General features: G+C 33.0%; 1 protein-coding gene across 1 annotated transcript in view; it reads right to left on the reverse strand.

The window, feature by feature from the left end:
* Window positions 1-27,583, reverse strand: part of Nost (Nostrin) — a 315,536-nt gene that overhangs the window by 20,164 nt on the left and 267,789 nt on the right. The window contains exons 5-9 of the mRNA XM_081737150.1: window positions 23,983-24,238; window positions 17,782-17,870; window positions 13,457-13,592; window positions 10,642-10,806; window positions 7,646-7,798 (exon numbers count right to left, since the gene is read on the reverse strand). Of these exons, the coding sequence (XP_081593276.1) occupies window positions 7,646-7,798; window positions 10,642-10,806; window positions 13,457-13,592; window positions 17,782-17,870; window positions 23,983-24,238 (799 nt within the window). The remainder of the gene's footprint in view (window positions 1-7,645; window positions 7,799-10,641; window positions 10,807-13,456; window positions 13,593-17,781; window positions 17,871-23,982; window positions 24,239-27,583) is intronic.

Below are 27,583 nucleotides of genomic sequence, written 5' to 3' on the forward strand. Positions count from 1 at the left end.
AATTTTTGAAGAATTAATAACAAAACATGGGATTCCTGAAATTCTTGCGATGGACCGGCACAGTACACACCGAAGCCGAGTGATGGAAGAGATGGCTGAACGGTTTGGTATGCGGTTGAATTTTGCCAATACAGATGCCCACTATAATATCGGAACATCGGAAAGAGCTATAGGGTCAATCCAACAGATTATGAAGCACTATATAGACCGTGAGTTTACAAACTGGGACGAGATCTTACCTTCAATAGTGTTTACCATGAATACACAGATTCATGACGGAACAAAACACTCGCCATATTATTTGCTTACAGGGCGTGAACCCAGAACGTTCTTGGTACAGGATCTGGACATACCTTGTGAGTATGTAGAAAACGAAGAGCGAATAAGGAATGTAAAGGAAGCAAGGAAGGTTGCGTACCAGAATTTGCAGAAGCGGTTTAAATCCCAAAAGAAGCAGATTGAGAAGAAGTTCTCTCAACCGAACTTCGACGTAGGACAAAAAGTTTGGATTCGTGAAATGCCAAGAGCAGGCATTCCAGCTTGTTTTGGAAAGCGATATAACACTCGAGGAGTAATAGTGCAAAAGTTGAATAATAACTCATATAAGGTGAAATATGAGACTAAGAAAGGACAAGAGAAAACGGATTCCGTTGACATAAGACGTTTAAAGCCATTTGTAAGTGCAAATGAGGAAGATTCGGATAGACAAGAAGAAGAGTCGGATTTGGACAGTGATGTCTAAAAAGAAAAAAAAACAACGCGTGGAAAACCAAGAGATTTTTAAACTCAAAGGACTACATCACGAAAAAAAAAAGTTTTTGCAACTACAAAATATGAATAAGTTTTAGTATACAAGTTATTTTTTTTTGTTAGGTATCTGTATACAACATGTTTTTATCAGTGAAACAGCGAGGTGGACCGCTGTTTATCAACAAACGTCCGTGTCCCGAAATCAAAGTAAATGTTGATTTCCATCTGAAAATCCCTTAACTGGTAAAAATATATTGTTTACAGAGCGTAAAGTGAATAGGAAATTAGAGAATTTTTTTTTTAAATTAGAGATATCTAGTAAATATGGTTAAGTTGTTAAATAATCCAAGGTACACATACAAAAGTAAACTAAATAAATAAAACATAAGTATTAAATAAATAAGATATATCGAAATAATAAAAATAAATAAGTAAATTCAGAATAGTAATTCTAAGTTTTAATTGTTTACAGTTATCATCATGTTCAAGATTGTCGTTTGTCTAGTACTATTGATTAGTATTGGGGTAGCTGAAGAAGAACATCAACAAATAACATTATCAGATATTGGACTAGCATTGACACAGAATGCTTATGCTGTTCATGCTACGAACATGGTATTTACGACCGTCAAAATGCATTTAAATTTCCAAGAATCAGTGCCAGTACACGACAAATGTACTGACGCCTACGAGATTCTTAATGACTATTCAGTAAAAGAGAGAGAGTTTAGACAGAATATAGTAAATTTGTTGCCCTGCCATTTTGTCTATGAAAATGGTAGAACGAGGTGTAATAATAATCACAGAAATAAAAGATTTATATTTTCGTGGTTATTGGGATTGTCGTCCATTGGTTTATCGACGTATAATTTAATACATAATAAACAGTTGTCTCAGTCTATTGATAAGTTAAGTAAACATGAGAATGTATTAACTAATGAAATTAAAAATCTAAAAGAATCATTTAATAATGAGATAACAGTAGTCCACGGGATTGTCGTAAAAGTGCAACATGTGTTGCAAGACTTTAAAAATAAAATTCAGGAGCTATACTGTTATTTACATCAATCCCAACGCAAGATTATGGCAAACTTGTTTGCTCATCTTGTGCAGGACAGAGTGAATAAAATAGTAAATAGCATTTTAAATAATCAGTTAACATATTATATATTATCTAATGCTGATGTTAAAAGGTTAATTAGTCTTCATGACGTATTGAAAAATACTATTTATAGGTCAGACATTGGGATGTTTTACCAAATGTCTAGCATATATTTAGTGAAATACCATTACGAAGAAAATAATGTTGATTTAATAATAAAGACTCCGATAATATATGATACTAGTATCTCAATAATGTATGACGTAACATCAATGGGCTACTTAATAAATAAGACAAGAATATTTTATGAATTACCGGAAGCAGTCTATTTGGCTGAAGGTAAATTTCATTCATTGGATAAAAGTAAATGCGAATTTAAAAGTTTTCTATATTTTTGTGAAAGCATAACTATGGATCGTGAATCGAAATGTTTGAATAATATCGTTTTAAATAATTCTCTAGAAGGATGCCAGCAGAATTCTGAGAAATTTTTGGGGAATGTGATATTCAGATATACACACGCTGGTGTGATGTATTCTTCTATTGAAGAAGCGTACATGACAAAAGTGGGTGTACATCAAGAAATTACTTCAACAAAACTTGATCAAACTGAAGCTAAATCAAATTTCATAAACTATGATAAATTTGATAACATAATAATTGGAGAGCTGGTCATTCCATCCAAACGGATAATTCAGATTCAGAATAAACATATTAAATTGATCGGTAATTGGACTGAGAGACAAATAAATTTCACCTTGCATACGCAAGAGCTAAATAGTTTAACTGAAAAATTGTTAAAATTGAAAGTCGACACGTCGATCCCAGAACTACATCTAAAAACAGATTATATTATGTATGTAATTTTTGGAGTAATAATATCATTAATTTTGACAACAATATTGTTATTAGTACTGTATTGTAAGCTTTATAGAGCAATACGGAAGTATAAAATTCAAAATCAGGAATAATAATAATAATAATAATAATAATAATAATAATAATAATAATAATAATAATAATCATCATCATCATCATCATCAGAAAGTAATAATAAAGTAAGCGTAGTATGTAAATCAATATCGTATGTGCCTTGGGTTATGAGAAAAAAAAAGTTTTACATTTTTGGATATGAAGAAGAATGGAGTTTATTTGAAAAAAATCTAAGTTGCAATTAAAATCTGAAAAGGAATATCGGATTAATATTTAAAACAATTGGTAATAGGTAGAGATACTTACCTAACAGCATGAAGTAGTTGTGAGTTGAAAAGCCTTTGGTTAAGTCATCCTAGATAAAACTAGGATTGGTCTATTTGAGTTGGTGAAACGATTAAATTGTTGAATAAAAATGGTTACGTAGTACTAATACGGCAAAACTCTTTGTTTTGGTAGAAAAAGAAGCAATAGAAAATAAGCATAGATAATAGATCATCATAGATAAGAATAGATACAAGCGTGTAAATAGATAATAGCTAAGTTAAATAACAGCAGAATATTAGTGAAATCAGTAGCTTCAAGCTACAGAAAACAAAAACGAAAAGAAGAAAAATAGAAAATTGTCTATTAGTAAAGCTAGATAAATAGACAAATCATAGATAAAGTAGATGCTAGTGTTATAAACTAGTTCAAGTAAGCTTACAAATCTACAATAAGAAGTCGTTAAAAAGTACGAAAAAAGTATGAAAAAGTCGTTAAAAGAAGTAAATAGTTTGAATAGAAAAGTAGGAAAATCATAGATAATAGACGAGAAATAGTCGGAAATAGAATACAATCATAATGCATCATCTCTATAATCATTGTTAAGTTGTATGTAAACATGTTATTTTGTCAAAATTCATTTTTAAATTCACATTGTTTTTTTAAAATGAGAGAAGAAGTATTGATTTATTATTATTATCGAATGATCAATTGGCATATGGGTTATTTGTATAATAATAAGTTATTGTATTCAGTGCATGAATGTCTTCAGTATTCATGTAGATACAATACTCAGTTTGGTAGTTTTCTGTTTTCTAAAACATACTACTTGCGGAATACCGACGGGAGCCTATTGCTCGCTGCTCGCGCTTGCGAGAGAGGATTCGTAGCTAAGGGGCGTGACTTACGAGAAGATGGCCGCCGTCTAAGCAACAAGCCACTCCCACTGAGGACGATTTTCTCTCATTCACAATGTTTTTGATGCTTTATGAATGATTTCTAAGTACAGAGAATGTTGGAATGTTAAAATAAGATAGATTGAACATCAATAAAGATAATTGTACCTACAAACAACGTTAAAACTAGCAGTAAAGTGTATTTAAGAGCAGAAATATGCACGAAAATGTAGGATTTTACGACTTTGAAAAAAAAACTGACAATAACAGCGTCAAACGAGTAAAAGTGTAACGAGGATAGCATTTTTGTATCCGAATAGGTTACATAACGATTAGAACACTAGTCATTATTTAGAATATGCATCGATTATGCATTTTATAGAGAATAATGAACGATTAATGAACATTAATACTAGGCCTATGCTGGAAGTAGGAATATATTTTTCAGAAGAGAGTCATAGACCGCGATATAGTTATATTAGTTTTTAAGAAAAATAAAAACGCGATTTCACACTTAGATTATCTATATTTACAGGTATTATGGAAAAGAAGTTTACCATACTTGCTATTGCATTAACATCTTTAACAGTGTTAGTACTAGCGACGTCTATAATTATTATTTATTTAATTATTAAATTACGTAGATTTAGTAGAAAGAAAAAACAGGAAGAAAGTGTAGAGAAAAAGGTATATGACGATATTAGTAACATAGAAAACTGCGGATTATTTCCAATCTATGCAGAAGTAGATAAAAACCACACTAAAAAGCACACTATTTGCACAAAACAAAATGCAGATCACTATCTCAAGCAAAAAGAGGAACCACAAGGTAACTTGAACACTGTTGCTATGCACTGCACCAAAACCAAAGAGGGATGTATCACAAATCACGAATTCCTCGATTTTGAAGCGGAAAAGACGGATAAACATTTAGTCACAAACTTGAAACACGAAAAAGTGTACATGCGTCCATGCGACGTAATAATCCTGTGAACAATTTGCCGAAATTTTCACGAAAAGTGCGGAGCACGTATTCAAAGTTAACTTTAACCATCCAAGCAACGCGGCAAACAGAATGAGACGTGGAGATTTTCAAGATCAGTGTCAGAAACGTTGCTGACATAACATTTTTGCGGAAGGAAGTGCATCAGAGTTGCTAACTCTACAGATAGCAAACTTACCATAAGTGAAGTGAATAATATTTTCAAATTTTATTTTTGTGTTCTAAAATCTCGCAACGACAAGAGACGTTGTTCATTAGTGTATTAGTGGTTTATAACAGCATATATAGTGTATAATGAAGTGCATTATATTTATTGAAAGCATCAGTGATATGGACACTGATACTAGTGGAAAATGTGCGGAGACAATAAACACTGAGTTGGACTTTGCGACTGAATACAGTGGAAAGTTTCCGAGAACGAGAGCGAGAAAATATATGTATGTGTGTTCAAGAGCACAGGATGTGCTAGACAATTACAAATAGTTATATAGATAACTCAACAGATGGCAGGAGCCCATACTTTTATGAGGACTCTTGACAAGTATTTTTTTTTAAAAAGAAAAACAATGAATGTAAATAAATAATGTTTTTATGATTTCTTTTAAATGTGATAAATGAATATAAAGATATATACAGGGTGATGGATGAATATACTTAATTGTTTTTACGGTCAATTTCAGGGAAGAAATTGAGTCGAGAACGGAGTTCTCTCATTTTGAAGGTAGGGCATGTTGATACATGTCATTGATATTATTCAGAAAGATATTATTTTTGGTAAAGGAAGTATATTTAATTAATCGAATGTTAAGAAACTCAATGTTATCATGTAACGTAAACACGTGTGTGTGTGTTTATGTGTTGACATCAATGTTTTGTGTATGTGATGTTTCGCTACGGCTAGACGCTTGGTCGTCAGTTCGTAAGCTATTGTAATTTGTATTTGTAATGTTTTTGAATTGTCATCAGATTGTAACATCGTAACATTGACACACTTTGACTGTGGTATAATCGTTGAGTTTGCAGAAATTTGTGAGTCTGAGAATTTGATCACGATGTAATTCGGGTGAAACCAACGTTTTACCAATAGCTGAGATATACAGAAAGTCAACGACAATGAATTCCAGGATGTCTGGAAGTTTAGTATAAAACCTCATGGTTTTTAGAGATTGAGATCAGGCTTGGAGCAGTCTTAGAGATCAGTCTCCATGATCAGTCTACAGGATCAGAGGTGGACCATCATACATCGAGTATTCACATAGAGATCCACTGCGACTTATATCACAGTAGTTACTTAGCTGTGATTCTATTCTACGAGCATCGACATCAGTTCCAGACACCAGTTGTATAAAGGTACGTGTATCTCAGCTATGTTCGAGTTATTCGTGGTTAACTTCTTAGCTGCTTAAAGATATGTGATCTTGCGTTTATACTCAGTCGACGATCAACAACAATAGTACACAAGCTTTTAATGAAAATACAAAGTTTAATTCAAAGTTAATTCAATGTGGTTTCTTTCCGTCATCCTGTACCTACTCATTCTCGATGGTGAGTAGCAGTGATCTTCGACCGTCATTTAACATTTCATCCCCAGGCTAAATAGGCACAACGGTGGAAGGTTGTTAATATGTACATAAGAAATTAGCCATTTTCTCCAGTCACCAACGGTCACGCTACTAATCACTTGCCACCTTTTTGATAGTTTCACTACGATTTGATTTAATCGTTTAATAGCTGTAAGCTTATCTTCTAATGATAAAACAACACGTTCTCTTTTTCCAACCATTCCTACAAATAGTCACGAGAAAAAACACCCACCGCAGCTCACATTGCTCTGTTGTTAGATAAAATATGTCTTTTGTGACTTCGGCGCAACAACTGATACTCAAGACGTGCAACAATTAAAGCTCCCTGGCTTAAATGTGGCAACGTCGGGGGAGGGGGGGTTCGTTATGTTTTTAGTTTTTAAAAGATATATATTTTTTTGTTTGTTTGTTTGGATTAAGCTCGGATAACACGGAAATCCGATTAATCGAAACTTGGATAATCGGTACTCTACTGTACAATCTTTATATATATGTAAAAAATTAAGATTACATTAGTCTTTTTTTTTAAAAAAAAAAAGAAAGAAAGAAAGAAATAAGACAACAAAGACCAAGTTTATGCACAAACAGAAATCACATAGTCAAGGACACACAGAAACTCTTTTATAGTCAAGAACAAACGATGTTGAAACTGGGGTTTTGGAAGTTAATTCTATCCATGTTATTTATAATAATAAAAAAATACGAAAATACAACCTTTTACAGTTTAAAAGTACAATTTTGTGCTACTGCCTTTTGTAATACTTTCAGTACAATAATCATTACTATAATTATGACCTCTATGCGCCCTTTAAGTCGTTATGCGCATACTAAATATGTGACACAAATACATAGAAGGTACAAACGAAATTAAATATGTATAGTGTAGAGCTTTAAGATGTTCCTTATTGTTGAGGATTACATCTTTGTATCAAACAAGTTTTAGATTCAGATGACGAATTGCTAATTACTTTACAGTGTTTTGAAAAATAAGCAATAATTCACAATATCAGAGTGAATTGACACATTGTTCCTCTTCACATATAGAAAAATTTTACTTTCATTTATTTATGCTTATATAAAGATATTTATCTATGATGTTGGTGATGATACGTACATGATGCAACTTATCATTGACATTTTGTTGAGATTCTTCTCCCCCAAAGGTAGGCGTCTGTTGCAACGCTCGAGCTAAATTCTCAACTCCTTGCTTTCCTCGTCTCTCCCGCTCCAAATCCTGACGAATTAATTGAAGTAACTTCACCAATGCCTGCATGAAAAGATGGAATTTGTTTTAGTGACATATCAGGAAATGAACAGTCTTACGCAATTAAAATTATTACAAATCAATATTTAAAAAAATAAATAGATTTTTACAGAAATGTATAGTAAATAGGGTTGCCAACTCTGGTAATAAAATTACCGGCATACCCTCAAAATTCTCCATGATATAGGCCTAAGTATGAAGTATCTCTGTTGGAACCCAACCATGGGAAAGAAATGTACCATCGTGGACAAAGATGCATTTTTCACCTGTATTCTGCATATTTTTAGTACATTCACTAATAAGCTTAATAGATACATTGTGCTAAAAATGAGAAACGGAAGTCGGTATTGATCATTTTATTGTATTTACCAGTAACTTCAATTTCTTTAAAATTATCGAAACAGACGAACAAAAGTAAATTAATTCTAACGTGACAATTTCGATGTTTTATTCTGGATTACAGATTTTAAAATACCGGTCATAATGGAGCGGTAAGAAGTTTGTACCGGTCGCCGAACGTAATCAAAATAACGGAAATATTTCCGGCCAAGTCGGTGCAATACCGGCCAGTTGGCAACCCTAATAGTGAAAAAACAAAAGACAAACGATCTAAAGTTCTAATGACGTAGTTTAATTTAAAAGAACTCATTATTTATATCTAAATTATCATAATCAAGATCTTGTGTAAAACATTTAGCTAATTGTAACAAGAAACTTAACTATAAAACAATTTATAATTAACGAAATTATTACATTGAATCTAATAATTTTATATGGTGACTATGGTGACAATTGCTTCAAGAAACCACCATTATAACCCAAGAAATTGCAGGTTACTTTTACATATTTGTCAAGAGGTCATCAAACGGATCAAGAAGTATTTCAATTTTATTGTGTAATTTTAACTTTAGAGAAATAAAACTACTTAGAACTTACTTTAGAAAAACTTTAGAAACTTAAGAAATAAAAATAGGAAGTATCGAAATGTTTCGTATTGTTCAAAAATACTACTTGAAAATTAATTATATGGCAGATTTAAACTATTTAACAATAAAAAAAATCTCGAAAACTGAGTATCATTTCACAAATATTATACAGAAAAATGTGCAATATATATATTTCTTCTTGCCAGGCACTACCAAAGAGCTCGTCCCGTGAATTTTAACTTCCTCCAAGTAACTCTCTATATGTCTAACTTATATTATCACGAAGCTTGGCGAGAAACAGAAATCGTATCTTCACGTGTTACCTCTGGATACACTTCAATGGAACTTTTTACCAAAAAAAGTCCAAATATGCGGATGAGCCCTCAGTCAGATCAAACTGAATTTATTTTCTTAAAACTTTAGTCCAGCTGTGGCAAGATAGGGAAGGACGGGGCGAAGGAGACTACAATTAATGGATGCTATCAAAACAGAAAAATCGTACGTGAAGATGAAAAGGTTAGCTGAAGACCATGTAGCATGGAAGCTTCTCAGTTGCGGTAAATGACCTGCCAATAATGGAAGAATACCTATGATGATGATTATTCTTATTCCAGCTATACCAGTATAGTCTCTCACGACATTCTTCACTGTCAGCTGCAAATCGATGTCAAAATTTCCAGTGTAAGATGGGCTGACTTGTATCCTTCGATACACAAATTGAATCTGAACTTCCTTTGTGTGTGTGTGTGTGTGTGTGTGTGTGTAAAGAGAAACAAAATTTACGCATAAACGTAAAAGACATAACATTTAAAGTGACGATTGTTTTTCAAATTCAAGCATAAATTGTGTTAAAATCGGCGTTTAGGAAGTTAATTATTTCTTGAAAATACTATGCACATAAAAATATAAATAAAAATAGTGTTAATACTATTGGTTTCCCATAATGTTCTTCAGTAAAATAATCAGTGACGTGATCCGGACGTTTTTCAGATACACCTTTTTCTTTTACTGTTCCTTTCCTTACTGCTTGTTTTCCTTCTTACTTGATGAAGTATTTAACGAAAGCTTATATTATAGTCTTCTTTCTTTTACTTATGCCTTCGTGGGATTAGAACAATAGAATTACAGTGTGGGCACATGGAAATAAAAATAAAATGTTGGATTTTGAGTTTAGCATCCCTTTCAGCAGCGAAGCTATATGAAACATGGACCTACTGATTAACGTGGAATCCGAACTACATGAGCTCCCACCGGGAGTTTAACCCGGGTCTCCCACGCCAAAGGCACGTACGCTAACAGCTTCGCCATGAAGGAGCTCTAAAATAAAAGATATTTGCATTATTCTTATAAACAGAACACACTCAATAAGATCATGGGCGGAGTTACGGGGGGCATTGTCCCCCCAACTTTTTGACAAAAAAATAAAAATGCCACCTATAAGATGGCCATATAACAAGACCTCAGACACCGACCAAACGGTCTGCCCCTACTGCCCCCCCCCCTCCAGCAGACAATTCCTAACTCCGGCCATGAATAAGATCACTGGACTGTAAGCTAATTAATTTAATTTAATGTTTCCAGAGCCTTTATTTTGATTTAATCTGACTTCCCTCCTTGGTACCGAGATTAAATAAAATGTTGAACATGAGATTCGAACTGTAAATGTAAAAAAAATGTATGAATGTATGAGAATAATAAAAACTAATGAACTAGAAAAATTTGCTGTCTGTTGAGAAAGTTTCTGTGGACTTATTTATTAAATACTATGCTTTATTGTTTTCATCCATTTCTAAAAATAACATAAGGACTATGACAAGGTAAAAAACACAAAATCCAGTACGAAAAAAGAAGAGAAAAAGTATGAAATAAGCGTCACTAATAACTAAGATAAAGAAATGAATTTAAAGAATAAAGTGTTACCTGCCGCCTCCTGTCTCGATTCATGGCGAGTGTGACGTGTTCAGCGTAAAAGTCGGGAAGCAATTGTTCGGAAAGAGGTTCTCCGGTGCCCTTGATTGTGATCACTGTTTGGATGTCACGCGCTACGTCACAACCTTGCACTGGTTCTTGTAACCTTTCGGAACTCTGAAAATGTAAGAGGATACGTAATGCATTAATAATCCACAAACAGCACCAACAAGTACTTTTGGTTTATTATTCAGCAGTACATAATATTGTATTGCTGGTATTAAAACCGGTTAGATTCCACCTGTCTGGTTATTTGAATCACAACCAATGATCCACATACCCTAGTTAAGTTGAATATCGCATCCACAGCATCACCGGGAAAGAACTGCAACAGTGTCAATCATGAGTATGTTACTTTTAAATCTTTATTCTAATTACAGTAATAATAATTGTTTCATTGTTGGGCTCCGTTTTCATGACTCACCCTGCATTATCTTACCATTGAAAATAATCATTTGTTTCCAGTTGAAGTAAATATTCTGAGGAGTCTTGAAAAATATTTCTTTTTTCATGAAAATCTACGTCACTTCTACTACATAGTTACAACTCAAGCACATTCTCCCTCCTTATTTGACAAGCACGAATTTCTTGATTCTTCCATATCCAATTTACAAGTTTCCAGGATTTCCAGGTCTATATATGATGAAAAAAAAGCAATTCCTCGACTACTATGAATATCCTACTACGTATAGAATAGAATAGTTTTGTTGTTAAGGTTATAAATACACAATAGACAATGTCAATTGAAAACTACATATGAAGGGTAAGGGGAAAAAAGAAAGAATGTCACACAACTGGATTTTCGAAAAAACAGCGTTTTAATATTGAAAACCGCGTAAAAATAAGAATAGGGTTATTCAAATCTTTTGCCCCTTCTTACACGGACATTTCTACATCTACGCATGTATGGCATATACAGTCAAACAGTACCAAGATTCAGCAACAAATAGGACAAAGCATCCGATAAAGCGCATACATGGACATTCCTTGTTTTTTTCACCCTTTCCCTTCATATATGGTTTATGAATTACTACATACTACAGTATCATACTTTATACGTACATACTAACAATAAAATTTACTTTCTGTAAAACGTATGGTATCTCCAATGATACTATACGTTTTGAGATTCGACGATTTCATTAATGTTGTAAAAAGCCATTGACAATAGACAATTATATATTTCACTTATAAATTTATCCACAGGCAAACACTGCATGAAATTAGTAACATGGTCATAAATCTTATACATACACTTATGTACCTTTCTTTAAGCATTATATGAATGTATATTTTGTCTATAAACCATTGTAGAAATGTTCTTCGCGTAGATAAATAGCATATGAATATACAGATTAAAAATCACAGTCATAATTTTTAACTTAGCAAAAAGTGGCTTACAAAAACTACTTCTTGCTCTCTGTTACTGTTTTACTCTACAATGATCAACATCAAAACCGGAAAGGGATTGATTTCAACCATTTCCTGTTTAAATAGAATCTTTATCAACAATCTCGATTCTTAAGTTTTGACCCTCCACACCCTGGCCAAAACTGATGATCGATCAAGTGGTTCTCGAGATTTTTTTTGACTCTCGACCGGACGGACACACTGACAGACAACTAAATATATAAAAGAGTTTTGATTGGTCAACCAAATTTCTTAATTAGATCTTTTCTGTTGGTACTCTCTCCGAAGCATTGCTAGCTCTTAAAGTTAAAAAATGTAATAAAAATCTAAAGTGTTGTTTCAGATAATTGCTAAGTAGCAAGAAAAATCATAAGTAGTAAATTTAACAGTTTTTAGAAAACAAATATATTCGATTAAATATTCTGCTACTAGCAATTATTAGAAAACATGGTACTAAATTCTAAATACCACGAATTTGATAGTTCACGAAAATATGTGAAGAGCTATACTGCCGTCCTAAGCGAAAAGACCTTAACTCCACATTTTTCGAAAATCGAGATATTGGTATGGGAATGTTCGTAGTACAGTTCTGCATCCTTCTAAAGTGAAATTGACGTGGTTTGACCAATAGGTATGGGGTAATGACGTCTTGAGTGTTTACCTTATGTTCAAAACTGTAACTGAAAGTAAGCAAAAAGACTTTAAGTGGCAATTCATAAGCAAAAATATTTAACTGTATTACCACAAAAATTTTAGATCGTGAAAATATATTTAATAAAGTTTTACTGAAATACAACAAATTTGAACGTACAGCCGAAGTCAAAACGCGTTTTGTTTATTTTCTCGAAAGTATGTGAAATGGAGATAAGGCCTTTTCGCTTAGCAGGGCAGTATACCTTTTAATATTCTTTTACATAAAGTATTAGTTACGTATATAAAGATATAACTATTAATCATGAATAGCCAGACAACATGTTAATGAGATCAGGAATTTTAACAATCATTTCACTTACTTTTTTAAATTTTGATTTTTGGATAATTCCTTGCACTCTCAAGCTTTCAGTCCTACTTTGGAGCTTTGTTCACGGAGAGTAAAAATAAGGTAAAAGCAATAAATACAAAGAAATATAAAGAATGAGCTCACTGGGGTAGAGAGTGAAGATATACTTTGTAAATTGTTTTCTGGTTACACACAACGTACTGCACTACCATTTGACATGTGTAACCAGCAGCAATTGACAAGGTGTATCTTCACTTCTCCAACCTGGTAAATCCACTCCTGTATATTTGCATTTACTCCTATTTTGTCTCCCGGACACACCTGTTTAAAAATTTGACGTGAATTAAAATTTCTTACCTGCACCATTTTTGGACCCATTTCTTTCAGATGTTGAAAGTAACGATTAACAAGGTCTTTTAGGTGCTGCAAACGCTCTTCTTCTAACGTTTGGAAACAATGGCTCCCTCGACTGACTGCAGTTTCCCATTCTAACCTGTAAATTGATAATTCCAAAATTATATAACAGAAACTAATCTCTCAAAATAGTCAAATAATTGGCATTAAGGTTTCAGAATTGTCTTCAACACAAATACAAAAACATTGGAAGTAAATTGAGGAAACTTCTGGACATTGTTTTAAAAAAATAGAAAATCAAATAATATTAGAACATTTGTGCTGTCAATGATAATTTATATATTATTAATATTTAATACTTAACATTCTCACAATATGAAGCTTACTTTAAAGCCAAAATATTTCTTCTGTTCGCCGTAGACATCATCAGGAAATAAAGATAATATCTACGGAAGATTACTGACATGAAAAAGAAGGAACACTCAGGAACAAAACACAAAACTGTTGGATATCATAAATATAACTCAAAATCCTATGTAAATATTTTTATTTATTATCTGAAAATCAATTTTATCTTACTTTATATAAAAGTATCTTTAATCCTTAGGGGTGGGAATCTTAGTAAATGAATCAATTAATTACCCAGCCTAATAATATTTAGCGGGAATTGGGACTATTTCAATATTTGCGTCTTATGCTGATTTATGTTTAAATTTTTGGGTACCTGCTATTGAAGACGAATGTTTCTTAAATTCCATGATTGGTTGACAGAATTTGATGTACTATCTCTTAAGTATTTTGACAATGCAGAGAAAATACGAAGACATTGTCATTGTGATTGTTTTCATGCTCCTTGATTAAGATATATATTTCGCTAGGCCATCTAAATGAAGCTTTGTGTACAGCTGCAAGTGGATTGGCAGACTCCGGTAGAATCCAATGGATTCGGAAAGGAATTTTTGGTATCGTAAAATTCTTTTTCTGTATTAGTCGGAGGGATACTTTTCTTATATTTTGTACAAACTATTACTAATGTATGTGAGTACAAGTATAGATCACTCAGTTATTAGTGTGGTCCTTATTTTTTGACTATGTAATGTAGTTTGAACTAGTTGAATCCATGTTAGTAGTGTTAAGCATGTAACCATTTGCAACGTCAATTGTGAATAAAAAATTAAATATTATGTTTTGGTTTGTTTTTTGCAAACTTTTATAACCCTTCTAGAAACGATTTCCAAATATTGCTTTTAGTTAGTTTGGGTCTTAGAAGTGGAATAAATGGCTTGAGAACCAACAGTTTATTTTCTGTAAAGTCGGTGCGGCCAAACGGTTCCCAACTGGCTGTCTTTGTATTGAAGCAAAGCATCATCTGATTACCACAATCTTCCAACAAGCCATAAACGGCACGCGCATGGTGTTGCGCGTTGTAACAATCATTTAAGGCCTTTTATTGTCTTCGATTATTTCTAGACATATATATATGTGAATGTGTAGGTATTCTAGCCCCTTTGCCTAGAGGGTCACTAGATTTGTTAAGCAGATAGGGTGGGCAGATCTTTCTCTTGGATATTAAGAAGTGGATATACCTCGGTAGTTAAGATTAGGACTCCCATATATACAAGAAGTCAGTGATTATGGATTTGGTTTCATTAAGCGATGTTGAAGATGTTTCGCTTGCACAGTTCAATTACTATGCATCCGATATAAGACTCTCTAATATAATCAAGATGCCAAATCATTAAGATATTTTTTCCTGTATACAAATAATAAAACAATTAAAAATTATTCTCCAGAGAAGTAACTTCTTTTCTTCTATTATTATTATTAATCTGAAGTTTCAGCTTAATTTCAAAATTTCTGAAATTATCTTTTTCCTATTTTATTGCAACATATTCGTGGACAGCACAGCGTACAAGTTTGATTTCGTTTTCTGAAGTTTTGATTACGGTTTCCTTCGAGGCTACATAACTGTTGATACTTGGTGGAGAGCATTTGTTTTGGATTTAAAAGTTCATGTAGGAATTACTTGATTTCTACATCAATCTACATGTTGATTTTTAAAATAATTTTCTAAATAAATGAAAACATCTAAATCACCATTAAACACAGACGTTGGTAATCAGAAAGAAAAAGTTGCGTTACAGTTATTGATTCGTCCATCAAGGAAGATACCTTCCGTAAAGCAAGGTAAAATTTACTTTCAAAAACCAAAACTAAATGTTATAACTATTTTGAAGAATGATTATTCCACGTTAATTATTACGTCATACCCTTAGACGACGAACTTAACAAGAACGAAGGCCATCTCAAAAGCACTGGTTAGCTTATTAATCAGTATTTAGTACTTTCTTCAGAATTACAAACAAAAATCTTAATGTTAATTTTCACTTTCTGCAATATTTTGAAATGAAAAATGAAAATTGGGGACGGGACTGATGAGCACTGTTAATTTTTACCCTTAACAATGTTCACTACCCTGGCCATCATAAATTATTTTAGCCCACTGAATTAAATAGGGAATTATGTTTCGATTTTATTTGAAATTAACTGAAATTTTAAATGAAGCGATTTCACTGAATTCCTCTTCAAGACTAGTTAAACGTTCTTTGGTATCTCAAAATGAATTTGCATTATGTAAAGTTAATATACTTAAATTAAATTGATTATTAAAATAATATACCAGGTGAGTCTAAATGATGTTCCCGATTTCGTTAATTTATTTTTCGAACTACTTTTCTTGCTTTTTTTTTTTTTTAAAAAAAATATAATCTCAAGAACTTTTCTTCTCTTTCTATCGCAGAGGCGTAGTTATGTAGAGGTCCACCAGCAGGCAGTTTAGTCGAAATGAGTAATATGACTTCTACAGGAAACAGAGCGTTCTGCGTGCTTCATTTTCATGCGACTACAGTCAATTTGACACAACTTGTCCTTTCTGACAGTTGCTTCCCTCTGTTTTTTTCTCTTCCTGCATGTGATCATAACAATCAGGCAAGAACGTTTCTATGGCAACATCACGTTCAGCCAATTATAGTGGCTCATTTCTCTCGCTCTGCAATGGTAACGTAAATATTCTACTCTTTTCCACACGTTGCCAATTTGAATATAAACAAATTCTCATTGTTTAAGTCGAATGTCAACTTGAGTAGGGCCTAGTGGACCTGCTGGTTATTGAGAGTATTCTTTTTAGTTAACTTTAGAGTCATTAAATTTTATAAAACTGAAATTTACTTGCAATGAATAATTTCATGTTTCAATGCCCGACGCAAAAGCTGGCAACACAGCATTAAGCACCACGTGCGCACAGCGAGCTGTCAGAAAGGACAAGTAGGATCAATTGCAGTTGTGCAAGTTCGGCGGGATTTCTGTGAAAAATTTAGGATATTTGTACCGCCACTTGCTCCAACTGTGGTTAAATTGCACGAGCGCATCACTGCAGCTGTGGTCAATATCGACCCTGGCATGCTAGGAAGAGTTCGACAGGAACTTGATTATAGACTAGATGTGTGTCGTGTAACTTGTGGATCGTATATTGAACATTTATAATATGTTAGGATTTTCTTTTTAGTTGATCAATCAGCGTCTGTAATCTCTGTTTACATACGTGTTATTAAAAGAAAAAAATTGAAATTGAGAACATCATTTTGACTCACCCAGTATAATAAAACTAAATATTAACGAAGTAAGGTATACTTAAATAATTTAAAATGGAAATCAGTAAAATTCTAGTTCATTTCAAACAAAACCGAAAAATAGTTCCCCATATAAATTAATACGCTGAAAAACAAAGATGACTCAGTTATTGATCACCGTTAATATTCGGTGTGTCATTGATGATATCTGTATCGAAGTAGAAATATTTTGACTTTAATAAAAGCTTTTCGTGAGGGACAGTCAGAATGGTAATTAAAGTTTTGCCGCTTGAACCTAAGGGAATGAAGGTTATCTAATGTATTGTTTGTTGTATATAACAATTAGCACATTAAAAAGGCACATTCCTTTAGTTTCAAGCGAAAACAAAAACTTTAAATTTTACCGGTATGATTTCTTTCAGAAGCCGCTTCTAGGATTTAATATAGTGTTGAAATTGTAAGAATCGAAAGAGGTACTTAAACGTGCTTACTTTCACATGGCAAAGAGACTTTTAAGTTAGTCTGAATAGAAAAAAAAAATCAGCGAATAAAAAATTCTAAAATCCCCATAATGGAAATTTATATATATACACACTTCACTGTATAGGTACATGAATGGATCTAAATATCAAAGATGGAGCCGATATTGTAAACCTTACTCCTAATACGTAAGGTAAACTAAAATTAAATATTAAATACCTGGCTCTTTCAGCACGAATGCAGAATGTATAGTATTCAATATCTGCCTTTTTAACAGACTCTTCGGCTTTTCTTCTTTTGGACTCCAACTAAATTAAAACAGAAAGAAAAACTTCATAAGTATATTACAACAAAATATTTACGTACTTCAGAAAGGTTTGCTTAATACTTAAATTTATTGAAACTGCAATGACACATTCTAATATGCTTTAAAGAGCTTCGATGAATGAACACCCGGAAGTCTTGAGAGAACAAGCATATCATGGGAAATCTCCAACACAAGATGGAATAATTTACACATTGATTACGACAAATTACGGTTTGTACAGTCAGCGGCAAAAGTTATTTCCGTTTGATAACATTTATTTTGGGAATAACAGTGGAAAGTACACAGTTTCACCGAGTTTCAAGTTTCGGTACACAGTTTCAATACAGAAAATTAGATTCTTTTTAATTTACTTAAAACTATACACAAATTGTGCTTCCCAAACGAAAAGATCTTTTGTCGCTAACTATACGTACCAAGTTGCGTTACATTTGATCTGCTAACTAAGAAATAGTATCTAGGGCATATATTTACTTTAGTCCCTTAATATAATTCGAAAGTTGTTATTTTCACACGTATGAAGTTTTACTTTTGAAAAAACGTACTTTTTATGTGTAAAACTATGATTAGAAACAAAACTTAACTCACGGTGACAGTTTTTTTTTATGTTAACTTCAATTGTCTCTTCAAGACACATTAAATCTGCGTTCATGCAACTAAATCAATATAGATTTCATCACGGTAATTCCTTCTTTTAAAGATAGTTTAACTTTTTCTCCCAAGTTATTCAGTAATCCTAAATAGTTTAATTGCTAATAAATGCTTCTCAGCCCTCCTTCGAATTGGATTAGACTTTAGCGCAACTATCACCATGCCAACGACATGGATATGATATCATGACTGAATATCCATTTACAACAAACAGTCTGCTATTTCTAATTATGAATCTATTGGGAAAAATAATATTATTTCAAATTTCTCAAATTTAGTTTAACTTCTGTATAATATTGACTCATATACGACATTTACTTTCATTGTAACAATGTATGGCCGGGACATCTGCTTAAGTTCCAAATCTTACATTCTGCATGTAGGATATGAAAAGTCAATAAAAATATATATGAAGTTCAGTTACTCTGGAAGTCGTAATAAACTCCTACAGTACCTAGAGCAAAGTAAAGAAATAATAATAATACAAAATAAATCGGGTTATATGATTGTTTTGGAAACCAGAAGTAAAGGAACTTTTTGACGAAGTAAAAATTCCCCACGTTACAAATCGAATACTAGAACCTATGATCTACCGATCAAAAGTAAATATCTCACTGGCTATGTCATCACTAACGGCAGACGTTTATTTTTGTTTCAGAGAAAAATAGATTAAAACTTTCTAAGCTCAAAGTAAATTGTGCTCTGACGAGAAAATAATTCTTATGTTTAGTAAATATAAAACATTGAAATTCATTTTATTAGGAACTAGCAGATTGCTCGTTCTTCGCTTAGAAGGAATACGTTTCATTTTGGACATAAAGAACAATGGGGGCTGGATTTGGATTTAAAATGCATCGGAAGTGTCACTGTTTATCTCAGTGACCCGGAAAACTACAGATTCGACACTAATATCAGTCATTTTCGATCATTTTAAAATATCCATCCCAGACCCGAACTCATCTATGTAGAAAATTTGATCGAGATTGGTCGGGTGGTTCAAGAGTTATTAAGTTACAAAGATAGTCACTTTCACTTTTATTTTTTTATATATATATCTCTCCCTTCCTCTCCTACGTTGCATCGTCAAAGTGAAGTGATAAATAAACATCTCAGGCCTGAACCTAATCTATGTAGAAAATTTGATCGAGATCGGTTGAGTGGTTCAAAAGTTATGAAGTCAAAAACATACTCACTTTCAGTTTTATATATTAGATTAATAGCACCGCTAGGAATTCATCTTAGGAGGGCTTCGACAAGTTGATGAGGTTTAACCTACATTTAATTAAAGACTTATTTCATGTCAATATACATACATAAAGTTACATTATATTGTTTATAACAACTGCAAAATTATTCTTTCATCGATAACATGAAAACGAACAAAAATTGAAAAAAAAAAAAAGCCTGGTATGTTAACATGCTTAAATAACGAGCTATCATATAACTTACAGAACCTACTTTGTAATTGTTTCCTAATTATATTAATTAAAATCTTTTCAAGTAATTAAAATAAAAGTTAAAAGTATTATAGCCAACAAAACCTCAGAATTTCTCATAAATTGATTGGTAGTACTTTTTTTTATTATTATTATCTTCCAACTCACATTCTCGGCGAAACAAAATCTTATCTACTCATAAACATCTTACACTCTCATCAAAACATGTTAAAAGATTTAATTACTCTTACAATTGATAACTTTTAACTGCTTTTTAGTCAAGGGAACACGTATGTGAAACCGATCGTATCAACTAAGTGGTCGATTTCGTCAGCTCTTATGAACACTTAAAATACTTAAAAAAAAAAAAAAATCGACTTGCGAATCTTATCTTAATGATTGTTCCATAGCAGCCTCATTTTAGTGTGGATAAAACGAAATATTCGTTTCCTCACTTTAAAAAACTTTAATTTATTAATTTCTTATTCTTGTTCATTGAAGTTTAGCGTCCTTTTTCAGCATCGAGGCTATATAGGATGTGGACCTATAGTGTAAGATGGAACCCCAACAACCGTAATCCTTTAAGATTTTAAGGCTCTCTCATTAAGACCACGTACACCAAAGGAGCCCACACTAAAAATTAGACCAAAAGCCAGGGTTTCTATTAATTCCTTAGTTAATCAAGTAAATTCTCTTGGTTTCCTAACAGTGAACGATGGTGAATTCTAATTTATTTACTTATAAATGTTTCAGATACAGATCAATGTCCATTTTACACTGAAACAATGTAACAAGGTATATAAGAAATAACAAAAAAGAAAGAAGAAAAATTTTAAAAATAATAAAAATAACAAAACATATATATATATATATATATATATATATATATATATACAGTGGCGTATTTACGATTTTGTTTCGGGAGGGGCTTTGCTAACTTTCGGGGGGGGGCTTTGCTTGGAAATGTGAAAATTCTTTAAGATATTTCATTTACTTTACTATACTAAGTTACGTTTCGGGAGGGGCTTAAACCCGGAAGCCACCCCCCTAAATACGCCACTGTATATATATATATATATATATATATATATATATATATATATATATATATATATATATATATATATATATATATACAATAGTACCATATTTACAGAGACTTTAATTTGGTTTTAAAATGATTTTCGAAGTCAAAAATATTAACATCTGACGATAAACTATTACACAATGATGCAAGCCTGAAGTATAAAGAACGTTGTATAATTGATAGTCTGGGTGTTACATATCGACTGTTTATTTCAAGAGTGGCATAACTCAAAAATCACCCTTATTGACCTATGGGCAGAAAATGAAAGCCAATCTTGATGTCTATCTCTGGTAAAAATTTCACAGATGTGCTTCCAAAACTGGGCGCTAGAGAGCACTTTGTGTCATTCTTGCTCCCATTTTTGTTTTCATTCTGTTTCGAAACTTTCAAATGCTTCTCCTGAAAAGTTACGAATTTTGAGTTATGTCATTTTATGTCAGTAGCGTATGAATGCGAGTAAGGCGAGAAGATATGAGAAAATTGAGAACGGAGACCAATAATTCAGAGTTAATTTTCCCATTGATAATTTTATGGAGAAACAGTAAGTCTGCAACCATGCGTCGAATAAATAGAGTATGAATATCAAGTTTGTTTAGGAGCTCTGTGTTATTAAAACTACGCACTGAAGAAACTCTTTGTTTGACAAAAGCAAGAAAAAAGTTAAAGATAGAATCAAAACGGGACAAGTTTGAAGCACAGGCCATATTTCATATCGGTAAGCAATATTCAATTTTAGGAGAGGAGGGCGCGATGGCACAGTGGTAGAGCGTTCACCTCCGGTGATTGGGGTCCCTGGTTCGATCCCACCTCGCGCCATGTGGACTTTGTGGTGGACAAACACCGTGCTTGTGGGTTTTCTCGGAGTTCTTCCGTTTCCTCCCACTTTCTTCATTCCACCATTTCATTCATTTCTCATCATCACCGTCTCCTTTAGCCTAACCGGCATAACCGTGGGACGTAAATATTAAAGATTTCATTTTATTTTTTTTTCAATTTTAGGAGATACAAAAGCTTTGAAGAAAATACTAAGTGATTTGAGATCGTGAATTTCAGTAAATCTGTAAAAACATCTAGTATTCTCATAGCACTCTTTACAGTAACGGTGATGTGGTCAGCAAATGTAAGTTTCTCATTATATAAAACTCTGAGATCTTAATGTGTTGCAACTCTTTCGATAGGGCTGTTATTAATGTAATATCTGTGATATTTTTTTTCTTCAAAGAAATACTAAGTGCAACATTTCTTCAAGTGCAACATTTTTGAGCTTTAGTTTTAAATTCCAAGTCGTATACCAGTCAGTAAATTTAGTGAGAATTTGTTGAAGTCATAAGGCATCATCTATGGTAGATATTTTATGGAAAATTTAACAATCATGAGCAAAGAGAAGAATGTTCGTAGATGTTAAAGACAGGAAGGAAGGGAAATCATCCATGTAAAGAGGAAATAGCAGAGGTCCTAGAACACTACCCTGGGGAACTCCAGAGAGAATTAGGAAATAAATAAATAAATTCAAGTTTGTATTCATGACAGTATTTGCAGTCAAGGAATGTCCATCCTTTGAGACTTTTCTTCTCCTGTCTCCATATTTAATCCTGTAGTTTCCAACCTACGAGGAAACGATCCTAAAGTATTTTCAGTCCTGAAGTGAATTATGAACTACGATACAGAAACGCATATGTTAATATTAGTTACTGTTTTTTCCTCATTACGAAAGCATGCATTCGTTGTGGTATGGTAGTACTTAGCTTTTAACACAGAAATTCTATTTCCTAAAGAAAATTTACAAATTTGTTAAACATTTACTAGGTTTTTTTCTGAATTCCTCTCTCTCTCTCGAAAATCTGTGGATAAAACACTGAGCTATAGGCGTTAGGAAGAAGGGTTGCATGGGTCAATCACCCCCTTTAAAATCTAGTTACAATTATCTTGAAAATGAAATTAAATACTAAAGTTGAAAAAGTAACTTTTCGAATTACTAAAACGGAGTCTTAAAATTGCTGAACGTACTAACACATCGATTTCCTAATACAAAGACCATACTTAGACATGACACTTTATTTATTTATTTATTGGTTTCAATATTTTAAGTTGTAATTCATATAAGCTGTAACTCATATAATATTACATATGAATTAGCAGATCCTTACACCTAGAAAATATCAGATATCTGTGTGGCAACGGTCAGGCAGTGACAACCGCTCCGAGCTATTGGCGTTTTTTTATTTTTTAGGTTCAAACTCTGTATTACGTGAAAAGCAGTAAAATTGCAGTGTGCAGTAAACTGACCAGACGGTGATAGTGTAAAAGGGCGAACTTTTCTGATTTCCAAGGAGATGAATGTTTGCTTCAATCGATTTTATGGGCTCTGAGACACAGTAACATACTGGTAATTAAATTTGTAATTAAATCTGTTTCCATCGTTCGTCTACTAACACTAGGCATTAACTGAGACAGCATCACGGTCAGTGATGCTGCAACAGCGCAAACTCAAGAAAAGTCTTGTGTTGTCAGATGTGAAGACTGTAACAACTGAAACAAGAATTAAACCAGTGTCGAACATGTTAATCTTAGTACAACTATTGTTCATTGCGAATAGAATTATTCAGCAATGGAACCTTTTATATTACATAAAACTAAAAGTGTTTTGTGAATTTATACACAAAAATAAAAAAAAGTAGCACGTTCTTAAAAGTTACAGCCCTTAGATTATTTAAAGTAGCCCAAACAGCGTGCCACCCAATTTGAAATTTTTGTAGCAAAAGCACTTAAAAAATCGCTTAAACCACTACTTGTATCCCAATTTGCCACTACTGCTACTACTACTACTACTACTACTACTACACACACAGATACATACCGGTACATATGCACATACAATATGAGATAATGTACTTCGACGGTTAACAATAAAAAGTGCTTACCTTTGTGATTTCTTTATCTGACAGTCCACGCCCTCGTCCGAGCCGTGCTTCCAGAAGGGCATCTTGTAGCTTCTCGTTTTCGCGTGAACTCATGAAGCTCTGTTTCTTCGTTTTACTCTCAGCTGCCCTCCATTCTGACAAGTTCTTGGCTGTTTTATCCACAGCTGATTCGACGGATTTTCGGATTCTGTGTTGTGTCTCCACCAATGATCGAAGAGGTTTCACGACTTCTTCACTCAGGGCATTTGAAAATGTCCTGCAAAAGGAAGAGAGAAATCGCAAATATTTCAATGGTATGTTGTGCTCTTCAAATAACACAGTAGCTACAGTAGTATCATTATAAAGTAGTTTAAACGTCTATTAACATATCATTAAGCATTACGTAAATTATAATTTGAATAAATTATTTTTTGAAATTTTAAACAGATTCGCTGATCTCAACATTACTTTTCCTCGAAATTTTGACAATGCTAAATTATAGTTATACTATTTACAACCAGTTGTGTACGCAAGGAGAAGTTTCGGATTCAACTCTCCTCCTCCTCCCCCCCCCCGGTCCTTGAGCAAGGTATTATGCAAAAATTAACATTTACCATATACCCTATGTATACGAACAACTAAAACGAACTTGCACTCCCTCTTGATGAAATTCTGCCGAGTTAAAGTTCTAGCACTTAATATGCCATATTAACTCTGGTTCTCAACCCTTCACCCGTCATTGAAATCCTTTATCCTGGGAGAAGTAATCCACAGTATCCTAATACTGTAAAAATATTGACTGGTGCATATCCTGATTTCCTTAGTATTTACATTCTCTGTTACAGAAATTTATGTAGTTAATAAATTTTAAATTTCTTTTAGTTGGTAACAATGCTGTAAACTGTAGGGTTACACCATTCAGAAAAAAAGTTACAAATTTACTATTTGCAACTTAATCTTGGGATTCAAAATATTTAATCATGAACCTTTTTTTTTTTTTTTTTTTTTGAGTGTGCTACTATTAATAGCGTGTAGAACATTCATAATGTCAACAATCGCAACATTAAAGATAATTCATCATATATCATGGTGGATATCATTTTCATTGATATGAAAAAATGGAAATTAACTCAAAGTAATTTATTCATGCTGAGTATGGAATTCTTACTTAACCTTTTCGGTCCTGATTTTTTGTTTATTCGCTGATTTTTATTATTATTTTGCATTATTATTCTTTTTTACTTAACAAATGAAATACATTCCCCACTTTATTTGCAGATGTTATATTTAGAGAACTATGGGACGTCCCACTTATGTACAGTAGGGTTGAAACATGTATGCAAAATACAAAATGACTAATCGAAAATATCATTGTAATCTATGTAGTTTAGTGATCGAAATGCATCACTAAAGTAGAAGGATGACTTACTGCAAAGAAAAAAATGAAATCTTGGAGTTTTACGTCCCACGGTTATGCCGGCTAGGCTAAAAGAGACGATGATGAGAAACGAATGAAATGGTAAAATGAAGAAAGTGGGAGGAAACGAGTGAAACCCGAGGAAACCCACGCACACGGGATTTATTACAAAGAGTTAAGTACATCATTGGCCACGCAATATACGTTCACCCCAGGCTCCACAAATCGATAGGACGGCCGCGCTGGAGTAAAATGGGCGAAATTGTTCAAAAGATTTCACATCCTGAATTTTTCAATTAAAACGTACTGTATAAATACACACAATATTAACAATAGAATTACAGAGTAAGACTGTAGATATATAAAGTACAGAACAAACAATTTATAGAAAGACTTTCGGAAGCAAGACAACACAAAACAAACAAAAAAAATATCTAATTAGTAAAAGAAAATAAGAAGACGTTAATTATATCCGGTGCATTATTCATAATTGAAAAGAACATAGTTATGGTTTCCTTCTACAAAGAAGCACAACGTACTATCTTCAAATGTCTCTATAGTACAAAGCAGAGCAATTGTACTGTCTCGTATGTACGTACATCAGAATCAGAAACCCAGTTTCCCACAGATGAATAGAAGAAAGTAAGATTTACTTTCACAGCGATGCATTTAATTTACGTTACTTTTTTTTTTAGTGAATCGCACATACACTCTCTGATGCTTCTCATAATGTTTTCTTCTTTTTCTTTTGTCGTCTTAATTCTCCCTTGTTCAACATTGTTACTCTTAAAAAAAAAAAAAAAAAAAAAAAAAAGCTTTGTTTAAGCTAGATGCATGTCAGGTATCAAAGAACTCTGACGGGCGACGACCACTTTCTCGCAAAACACACGACCTCCGCGCCGCCGAGATGTCATATCATCTTCCAACTCTTCCTCCAGAAGAACAAAAAATACGGGCATAACAATATTTTAATCTGAATGCCTTACACAAAATGAATGAAACGGAGACAATAACTCTATTCAAACAAATATTTCAAACATTCTCACAATAACCACTCAACTGCATTTATTTTTTTTCTTTACTATTTTTAAAACAATAATGAAGATAAAATACATTTAAATAGAATACGAAATCTTTTTTCAAACAAAAGATATATAATATGACTTTAAAAAAAAATAATGGCTGAGGAATCATTTGATTAAAAAAAGAATAAGTTTGCATTTTTACAATTATGTGTAGTGTTACAAGTACTGTTTTTTACAGTAGTTTGTAATACCAAGCACTTTTTATCTCAACGCCCTTTTATGACCGAGTAGTTAACACGCATGTTTTCCGTTGGCTGATACTGAGTCCGATTCTTGGTGGTGGTACTTATCTTTGATACAAACCTCCGTAGTCGTTCGGATCTCACTTTAAATGTTAGGTTCCGTCTCATATTGCTAGTCTCGGAGCTGAAAAAGGATATTAAATACCTATCACAACATACCATTTTTTTCTCTATCACAGAGGGCCGCGGTGGCTCAGTGGCAGACCGTTCACCTCTCGTGCGTCCCTAATTCGATCCCACCTCACGCCAGTTGGGCTTTATGGTGGACAAACACCATGTGTGTGGGTTTATTCAGAATTTTTTTCGTTTCCTCCCACTTTCTTCATTCCATCATTTCATTCATTCTCATCATCACCGTCTCCTTTTACCTAGCCGACATAACCGTGGAACATAAAACTGAGAGATTTCATTTCATTTCATTTTTTTTTTCTCGGTATGGGCGTAGTGAGAAGTTGTCCGAACTGGGTACCCACTAGGAGTGCAATATACAATTTAAAGGGAAAAAAAAGGAATATACCGGGGTTGTTCAAGTGAAACTTGTTTGATTACCATAGCACTAGTACATGTGAATATATTAATGTTATATTTTAACACTATGTATTAGCAGGTGTATATGTTAATAAACGATACTAACGGAAAAATTCAAACCTATCCTGCCAACAATTTATACAGGGTGTCCCAGAATAGGTGGGAAGTAAGGCAGGATAGGTGAAATATGTTTCTGAACGAGAAAAGCTGATAATTTGCCAGCTAATTGGATCTGACGCTTAAAACTATGGACGGGATATATGGAAGGTTTCTGCGGATTACAAAGCGAATTATCAATGTAGAATGTACCAGGACAATGGCTCCCATTGACTAATGCATCCGACGTGATG

This window comes from Thermobia domestica, chromosome 13, assembly GCF_964235325.1.
Source record: "Thermobia domestica chromosome 13, izTheDome1.hap1.1, whole genome shotgun sequence".
NCBI lineage: Eukaryota > Metazoa > Arthropoda > Insecta > Zygentoma > Lepismatidae > Thermobia > Thermobia domestica.